The 10,108-nt window shown below is 37.1% G+C and overlaps 1 protein-coding gene across 1 annotated transcript in view; it reads right to left on the reverse strand.

Moving 5' to 3' along the window:
- Nucleotides 1–6,623, reverse strand: part of Myo10a (unconventional myosin 10A) — a 120,011-nt gene extending 113,388 nt beyond the window's left edge. Inside the window, exons 1-2 of the mRNA XM_076378361.1 lie at nt 4,734–6,623; nt 2,168–2,278 (exon numbers count right to left, since the gene is read on the reverse strand). Of these exons, the coding sequence (XP_076234476.1) occupies nt 2,168–2,278; nt 4,734–6,623 (2,001 nt within the window). The remainder of the gene's footprint in view (nt 1–2,167; nt 2,279–4,733) is intronic.
- Nucleotides 6,624–10,108: the final 3,485 nt, after the last annotated feature.

A 10,108-nucleotide genomic window follows, 5' to 3' on the forward strand; every position in this document is an offset into this window, starting at 1 on the left:
TAGAAATACGATTTACATCAAAATTAATAATGAGTATAACTGCCTTTATTCTCAATGACTTCAATCATTCGATTCGTTAATGATTTATAAAGCTTTTTTTATCGTTTCTTGGGGTAATTTGTTCTATTCTTTTACGATGGATTCCTTTAATTCATGAATACTTTCATGTTGCCTTCCATTTTTATATACGGCACGTGCTAATTCATTCCAATAATTTTCTATTATATTCAAATCCGGGGAGCGGGCTGGTTATGACAAAACTGCAATTTTTTGGTTTGTGAAATATGCTATTACAATGTTGGCTCGATGTACGGTAGCATTGTCATGCTAAAGGATGAAATTTCCTTTTGTAATCTTATCTGCATGTTTATGTATTTGTTCAGATATTAAAGCTGTATACATTTTCCCATTAATAAACTTTATATCAGTTTTGCCTCTGTAACCAAATCCGGCCCAAATTATTATTCCACCATCACATTTGTCGTCGTTGTCTTACAATTTCTTCTTTTCGTGTGTCATGGTAGTAATATACAAAGCCATTAGGCCCGTCTAGATTAAATTTCTTTTCGTCCGTAAATAAAATTCTTCTCCATTTTCGCTTTCTGTAAATTCGATCCTTCGTAAATGATACTCGTTCCTTCTTGTGTTGTGTTAATCTTCAGTCGCTGAATAAATTTATACCTCTGAAGAATACGGCGTACGCTGCGAATGTTCGTTGTAACACCTGATTGGTAAGCAATTTCACGAGATGTTAATGCTGAGTTTGATGCAATTCGTATAATAACCTGTTTATCTCGTTCCGATAAAGACGATGGCCTCCCAGAACTTTTTTTGCTATAATTTGCCGGATATTTTAACAAATTATATATAACTTTTCGACTTCTTTAAACAATTTTTTAAATTTGAGAAACATTCAAGTTACGACTTTTTATCTGAATGATCTCTGTAATCTCACTCTCACTTAATTTATTTTCGCGACCCATATCGAGACCTAATGATGTAATACACAAAACTTGTTAATAACTGTTCAACAGATCAGAAACTATTGAAAAATGTCAACAGAAAACTCAAGTGTGCTATGCACACTTCGCCCTTAGTATTTACATGTTTTTTCTGCGAACTATAAACATCAGCGAGAGCGTCCTTGTTTTCTAACATGTTTCTTACTTTTGTATCGTGACCTTTACGTACTAACTTTTACATTTGAGAAATTCTATGTAGTTCCTGAGTAATTAAAGATAGCACACATGTGCTATCTTTTTGTCCAGGACTGTATTACCTAGTTCTAGTTACCTAGTTCTGATCGGTTACAATATCCTCCCCTCCCCCAGAAAATAGTATAAGATGTACATACTAAGGTGTGTAGTAGCATGTGTTGAGGCCTGAGGCGGAATGTGAACATCTTCTTTAATTTTTCATAATTCGAAAAGTAAGGAATATAAAATATATGTTCATATCACGTTTTTTACTTAGTTTAGTGTGTAGACTGACCCCTTGATGTATGGATATACGTACATTTAAGAATTATCCGGTATGCATACTCTAAAACAAGTTACCGATGAGAATTAACATCGCAGGTGAAGAAACTATACAAAATTGCCATGAAATTTAATTTACAATAAATTCAATAGTGGGTATATCAAAATGGAATAAACTAATTGTTACATAACACTTTAGACATCAATATTACCCAAATTATCCCAATAAATAATTTCCGATTTCGGCTAAATTGTTTTCAACTGAGAGTCAATGGAACAGAGCAAAAACGTCGAGCAAGCCCCCGAAGCGGGCGTCGTCTTAAGGAAATGCAGAATAACCGGTTGCTCCTTGGCCTCGAAGTGGACTCGTATTGTTGACTAGCATGTAGCCTAACACACTTTTATCCTGTTTCTTTATCCCTTCGAGATAATAGCGTATAGTGTAGTGTCATTGTGTATGCGGAGAACGGTAAACATTTGGTTCCTATTCAGCGAGACGAGCTCGTCGCTGAACGTCTATGATGAAAGTACACTTATACTTGGTGCATCATAGCGAGACCTATGCATCTTGCATCATAACTTAACCAACCAATAGTTTCAATCGCGAATAATGTATGTTACAAGTTGTCCTCTTTCTACCTGTCGTTAGGCTCGGCGAGCATTGATGCAATGTTGAATTAAACTCATACCTTGCCAGCGATCACTGCTTGAACTGAAAGAACGTTGGCGGCTCTGTGGTATTCCAGAACTTCACCTGGCAGCACATAACCGACCCCAGGGTCGAACCACACCAGTTCACCCTGAAAAAACAGAAACAAATTTTAATTTTAGGGCGCGTTAAATGAAGAACTGTTATTGATCTATCTTAAAAGCTGTCATGTTTAAAAACTGAATGGGTGTTCAATAACAGTATGATTGCGAAGTTCTCTTTACTGTGAAAGCATACACTACTATCTCACTTACTCGATTATCATTACATAATATTTAGAAATATAATCAAGCTATATCCTTGGCCCCTTTCTTAAAATGTGTAAGTACTTTACCTATAGTGTTCAGTGGTCTCATTTTATTGTAAGTATATGAATATTGAAGTTTAATATGCAAAATGTTGCACATACACAGCTTTGCACATATATTTCACAACTCAAAAAACGCGATTCTGTGTTACGATCGTAAAGGAGTTCAAATAATAAATACTCCTCCATTTACCAAAGAAACAAAATTTTCACCAAAAGACAAATATTTTTTATCGAACTTTGAACTCTGAGAGTCTAATCAAATAATTCGTGAAATAAGTAACTACTTATAATTATTTCAAATAATATGGTGAGTAATCAATAATTCTTCAAACAAATTATGACTATAATTATGACACAATACATTGTATTTCTGTTAAACAATTCTATTGTTCTTCTGAATTTTATTAATTGCGTATATTTATAATTCTTTTCTACATTCAAAAATAGTTTCTTGTCTTTCCTAAAGAACTTACTTTTTAAATTGTCACTTTTGGAATACATGTGTGATATATTTCTATTTCCTAAAAGAAAGATTTTTACATTAATATTTACTCTACTGAGAGTATGTTAATAGGGTTGTCAAACACTATAATATTAACCTTGAAATGGTACAGTGGGATCTTTCGCAAATCTAGTAAAGTTTTCTATATAAATAAATCAAACATGGGTCATTTTATAAGGTAGTCTTCATTCAGTGAAAATTTTGGCTACTGATATACGTGTATAACTTATTGTTAACCATCTTCGCTATCAATTTGAAACGGGTGACCATCCCCAAACTGTCAACCATAGGGCTACCATTAAACGAACAAAGACCTCTCACGTGAATATGCGTGATCGGTTACTTGCGAGAAATCCTGATCACGCGTTACCGCGTAAACGGCAGCGAAGATATTGTAAAAAGTGCACGAATCAGACACGTTGAAATAGGTGAAGGACTTAAACAAAGTAACGAAGTATGAGCTGGATACTGAATAATAAAAAATTCAAATCAATGGAGGAAACAAACAAGTAAAGGAATAGAATGGAGAAATTCTACCATGCATATTTACACCCAGTTTAGAGGAATTTGGTCGCACTGATACTATTTGTGTCTTAGATACATATATGAGTTAGGAGGATATTCTCCTCTGTCACTTGCAGTTTGGTCGCTTTGTCACGTTTCATTCTTTAATGATATAGCTAATATCCAGATTTAGATGATGTTGGGCGCTAGGGGAACTTTCCCTATAACTGCATCTTTTAACCCTTAAACATTTAACGTGTCAGCGTTCGAATACTTTCGTGGCTTACTGCACGTATGTACACCAGGGTGGCCCTTAGCTACAGAAGACGAAAATATTTTCTCTAATGTTTTACTGTCATGCGTAGTGCATAAAAAATAATACGTCTAAAAATTGGGTTCGATCAGATAACAGGAAAACGTGCTTCCGGGGTCCAAAAATTTTACATATAAAATCTCATACGCAAATCTCCACTACACCTTTATTCCATATCATCTTACAAAATTATTCCATTTTTTAAAACTGAAACATATTAAGGGGTGATAAGGAAAAATTCAGAGGTTGAAAAATAGGGGCCACCTTAATATACACACCTATGTATACCGAATGACCGGATATACATCTACATATTATGAGTGGTACGTGTTAGACAAATGGAGCAGTGTTCGTTTGGGTAGCTCCAACATAATGTTGCATTTTTCACGTTAAGCTGTGAGTATCAAATTGTGATTATAAATATATTAACTTTAGTTGGCTCAAAAGTTAATAACACAAGAAATATTTGTTATTTATTATGTATGAGTCTACATCTAAAAAATTCCGTGAGAACTCAGATTCGACTGATTCAAAAACACTGAAGAGTATGGTACGGATGAGTCTGGTCGTCAGTCAGTGAAGTCACCGACGCGGTATAGTCACTGTGCCGTCACGTAAATACTGCTTTATATGGTTATACGTGATCAAAAACAATTCTGTCACCAATAACAGTTATTCGTAACCAAAAAGAATTTCCATTATTGATAATGATTATTGGTATTCACGCAAAATTTTAATTACTTAAAATGGTTATTTGTAACCAGAACATTTAAAAATTAGTACTCTTTAATCATTTTGTAAGAAATCTTCTTAATAGTTAGTTACCACTGCCTCTTATTTAAACAATATTTAACTGTTTCTGAATGATAAATTTTATATAAATTTGTAAAATAGCTTATTGTTGGATTTTGTCTGACCGTTTTTATGTTCCATGAAGGATAGGACGTGATGCTTTCATTCTTCACAGTGTTCTGCGGTAAAGATTGAACCTTCCTTTTCCCCGTACAAAAACCAAAGATAGAGGACGTGGTCACTGGCGAATTCGATCGGCTGTTGTCTTTACAAGCTTTGGCGTGACTGGTTGCTGATTTCTTCACGTAGTTCGACCTTTCCTTGCTTTGTTTCGATGGTATTCCAGTTTCCTTCGACAGTTTTCTGCGACAATCGATACCTGGCGTTCTCTCGGTTGTATACTTTCTCGAACTTTTCACATAACTAGGAAGAGTGTTCGCTAACCTAGTCGTCGCGCCAATTTCCCGATGATTCGAGTGAAAGTTTTCAATCAACTTGTTTTGAGACTTTGATATGTACTTCGTTGATTTCACCAAATTTTCTCGCACATCACACTTAAACATATTTGTTTCTTTTGGTCTCTCAGCCTCTAGCTTAGTAGCATCTTTATTTCCATAAACATCAAAGTCCTTGCTCTGATACGACAAACTTTCTGACAAAGATTCTGTTTGAATTTCAGCGGAGTCCTCGGTTCTTGAACTATTTTGATCCTCGTATATTTTTGTGTCCATGTTCTTAATGATCCTTTTGCGCGACATCGTCCTATGACCAGTCACGTCAGTTTCGAGCCTATTATTAACACCATCTTTAATATCAACCTTTTTATCATGGCTTTGAGAGGTTTTCGATACTCTTCGAGGCACTTTCGCGTAGATTGCATCAGATGAGCGTGTTTTCATGTCAGTCTGGGATAAACTAGATTGGTACGGCGTGTTAGGCACAGGGTCACGAAGATGTCTCGTGGTGGCTCTGAATTCCACATCCACGGCCCTTTCTCTGACATGAGTATTGCCTAGCCTGGGATACCTCGACAGAGTGTTTAAAGAAGACGGAGAACCCTTTATGGTTTCAGTATTTGCTGGCAATGAGGTTTTTCTTCTACGAATTCTTCCATAGACAGGTGGCTCCTTTCTGACTGCGTCCCTAACGACTTTAGAACTCGTCCAGTCCTCCGATAATCGAGACGATCTCGAGGCGTGAATTATTTTCGGCAAGGTCGATGGTCTCGGTACAAGGCCGTTGGTGATGTCCTGTAGTTTGTTCGTGACTGCCAGGAAATCGCAAACTGACCGGGACTCTCTCTCATTCTCTCTGCCCCACCTAGCCAGCCTTGGTCGCGCGTTCTTCGTAAAACTGGAAGACGTACCACCTGTCGCCTCTGAACTTTCTACCTGCTCATCGTAGCTCCTTCTTCGAGAAACACCGACAGGGGCATCTACACTGGCTCTTCTGTGAAGAATATCTTGTCTGGAGATCTTTTTAAATCCTTGAAAAGATTGAGTGATCTTCTGTAAATTCGTGTGCGATTTCTTCGCCACCGATGGTAAAGTTTTAGGTCTTTCTAGATGGCTTGTGTCAACATCATTTCGTTTCCATCGATGGTGCACACGCTCTTTAAATTTCGAGAAACCTTCGTCTTGTGTCTTCTCCTTGTTATATTTTTTCAAAATTTCTTTTCGAGAAACCGCCAAGTCTCGCGGAACTGTGTAAAAGACTTCACGATTAGGCAACCTTCTTGCTTCAAGGTTCATCAGAGCCAAGGTGTCCAGATTCTTTGAGCGACCGGAAGCATTGTGCCTCCTAGCGCATTCTGGCGATCCGTTGGAATTTGGAGCGGAATTTGTATCTGGGTCTGGGCCGGCGGAATTATGCAACGCGCGTCGATCGGATAACGGTTCCGCGCCGGCATAGAAAGCTTCCGAGCGCGTGTTTCGTGACGAAAACCGATTCTTCGAGGTCGACGATCGCGTAGACTTGCGCTCGGGCTTCTTGCTGCATGCTATCGTCGAGTCCATGTTCCATGTGTTGGTCAGCGTTTGATTTTAATCGGCATTATTGGCTGTTCGACGCTAACGTGAAAATTCAAAAGAAATCACTATGTTGCGTAACCCTCAACTATGGATATCCAGTTTGCAGGAGACGGAGACTTAAAAGCTATTATAGAATTAAAAACTATTGTACTATAAAGTTATATAGGAAGAAGATGTTACATATATTATTAGCTATCATTATGTTTCATAGCGACAGCAGAGTAATCATAAAAAATATCTCATGTGGAGTTTGCCAGATTTTATCTCAATAGTTTCGGGTTAAAGTAGCTTAAAATATGTTTTTAATTGGTATTATTGAGTCGGTTCAATCTTAGTAACATTAGAATTGCATCGTAAACTTGTATGAGTCATTCAGTCTTCCACTTTCTAGCAAGAAAACTAGCAGATCGTAGGTAGTGTGAAACTAAACACTCTTTCCGGACTTATGTCTTTGAGTAGAGTTTAAAACAGTTTTGAAGAGATTTCTCAACATGTTTACCTCAGACTGGTGCTATACAAATTTAATGAAATTAGATTCTGGACAACAGCAGATGCCAGAGTCTTGTCCTGTTTCTTGTTCACTTCCTTGTTAGAGAAGAAACTAGATTTTAACAGGAAACTGTATACGAGACGTTGAAATTAGTTTTGAGTATAACCTTATGAGAAGTTCTTTCTAACTATTTTTTCTTGTACTATGCACACATATTTCTTTTCACTTTAGGTGTCAGAGGAGCTAGTATCATGAACTACGTATAATAGCATTTCATGCTACATCACCGACTTAAATCTCAGTAGAATTATGTTTGCTTTAATCCAGTGTCACAGAACAGCTTTTGGTTTCAAGGTGAAGCAAAAACGTTGCCCCCTTCTTTCTATTTGCAGAAAGCTGGCATGAATATGACCCAACTCATAAAGTCGAGACTGAAGAAGAGAAGAGGCGTCTCTCGGTATTGTCCATATGTCTATGGCCTCTACTTTCATTCTATCATAAGCTACTACGGTATTTGTATAAATCAAGAAACAATTAAGCCATTGTGTAGCTTCAACACTAATAACGACTAGAAATACTCTTATATACTTATAATATGCTGATTACAGGTGAAGTAATAACTTCAGACAGCCAAAATCATTGCTAAATTCCAACAATGAGTTTTGTAGATGTAAGCAGTCATTAGACTTCCACAGAACTATAGCTTTGCCTTGCTTGACAACCTAGACACGAATGATTGAGATTTGAGACGATCACTCTACATGACATTGCCGCGCATTTTAAGTCGGGCTTAAAGGAGTCAGGAGGCCATTGAAACGATTATCGGGCGCATTGGGTCACAGTCTCAAAAAATCCGTATTACTCGTATACGTTTCGTCAATGGTCACACAATATATTTCAGGAATAAGACCATGCACAACATTATCTATTATCTCCTTAGAATCCAGGTTGAATCCAAATAATCATATATCCTGTTTACTTCAATATAGGATCAGTTTACGATTATACTCCACAGCTTTAGTAACCCTAAACATTCATCTATGAACGCAACTCTGCGACTGTCCATTCTTTCTCCACCTCGTTGCTTCCTCCGATCTCGCTGGCCTTCAACTCGTTTTACAATCCACTCACACATCCCAGCACTATATTCGCGATAAACACCACAAAATATGTCCTCTACGCATGTGAGAATGTATCCAAAGGCTTTACGATAAGACCCGCTTTCGAGGTCAACTGTCGACGATCCGTACCACTTTTTCAAAAGCCCTAACCACGTAGAATGAAATTGAATGGGTATTCAGAAAACATGTTACAATTTGAACGCATCAAGACTATTTTTGGCAAAAGAGCCCCTCGAACGAGGAGGAATCAAGATTCGCGATCCGGACGCGAGGATGTTCGATGCAATACTGGAAGCCATACGCCTCCTCTCTGCAACAATTGCTGCGCGTGCACAGTGGCGTATGTTGGTTTTTAATGAAAGCAACAAGGCTCTGTTAATTATCATAACACTTCTTGCTTTAAGATGAACCCTCCGAAAAACAATTCCCTCTTTGGTTGATGATTTTGGGATGATATAAAGCGCACTGCCTTATTGGTCGACCGAAGTGTTGCGAAACATGAATTTACCAGTGAATGTTTCTTCTGTCCACTCGCCAGAGAAACGGGGAAAAGAAAATTATGTGTTGGCGCTAGTGGATCGAAGTGCTTTGGGGTGGAACCAAGCGTGCCTCTCTTCTTATATAAATTACGCGCTAAATACGCGTACACCTACGTGGAGCTAGACGAGGATATAGGCTATGGCCGCAGTGAACGGGAAGCGATTCTCTAACTAGTCACCGTGGCGAGTTGCAGAAGCGGCCGGGCCTGTCGATGGTAAAAACCGATTGTGCTTGCAGAACCGTTCGACCTATACTCGTACGAGTCGAACATAAAAAGTAGTGAACGAGATCAAGTAGCAGCTTATTCTCTTATGCTGTGACTTTAATTATAATCATGAAATTAAACTGCTGTACGCAACACTACTTTGACCCACTCTGGAATATGTATCATCTATTTGATTTCCAGCATATGCCAATTTTATTTTCTTATTTTATTTTCTGTGTGATAGTGTTGCTATGATTGTAATTTTACTTGAATTAATTGAACAATTTAGATTAATTAAAGAAACTTTTTTATTCTCATGCACTGTGTAATAAATGACGAAATTTTTTAGTTATGTGTTAGTTTTTGCCATACCCAATTTCTTAGTTATTTTTGCATTTGTAAATATTACTCAATTATTCATTCATCATTTCATTATATTCGCTAACGAAATGCAAGTATAAAGACAAATTATTCGTAGTTTATTACATACACTCTCTCTATAACGTATAATTAGATTGTGCGTTTTGAATGAAGTTTACACACTATTTTGCCTCATCATGACGGCGTATAGTGTACATCATGGACGATGGCTTCTGCTATTTTTGTTTTAAATTAGCTAAAATCATTTTTTCAGATATTGACCCATATTACTCCATTGAAGCACCCTAATTTATTTCAGACGTTAGGTACAATCCTAAGCAACACGAGATATTTGATAATTTCACTAAATGAATAGTTAGGACCATTAGGGGGACTTCACCTATTACCGAACACTTAAGGTTTTCTTCACATAAATAAAAAATATGATGTCTTACTCTTCTTGTTTTGTATTCAAATTAACATTATTAGAATTATAGGGCGAATTATTAGGCGAATGCATTATTATACGAATTATTAGGCATTTTGTACTTTATGTTCAAAATTATTGATTATTTTTACTTATTACTTGTATCTGTACTTATTGTTTAGTACTATTAATACTACTCCAAGCAACGGCACTTATGCCACCGTCAGAAGCCAGGTATATTGAAACTTTGTGTGCTATACTCCGCTCAAGAGATGATCCCCGAAAGGTATGCAGGCTAATTGGTTAGAGTGGAAGAGGACACGCCCA

Source organism: Calliopsis andreniformis, chromosome 5 (genome assembly GCF_051401765.1).
Source record: "Calliopsis andreniformis isolate RMS-2024a chromosome 5, iyCalAndr_principal, whole genome shotgun sequence".
NCBI lineage: Eukaryota > Metazoa > Arthropoda > Insecta > Hymenoptera > Andrenidae > Calliopsis > Calliopsis andreniformis.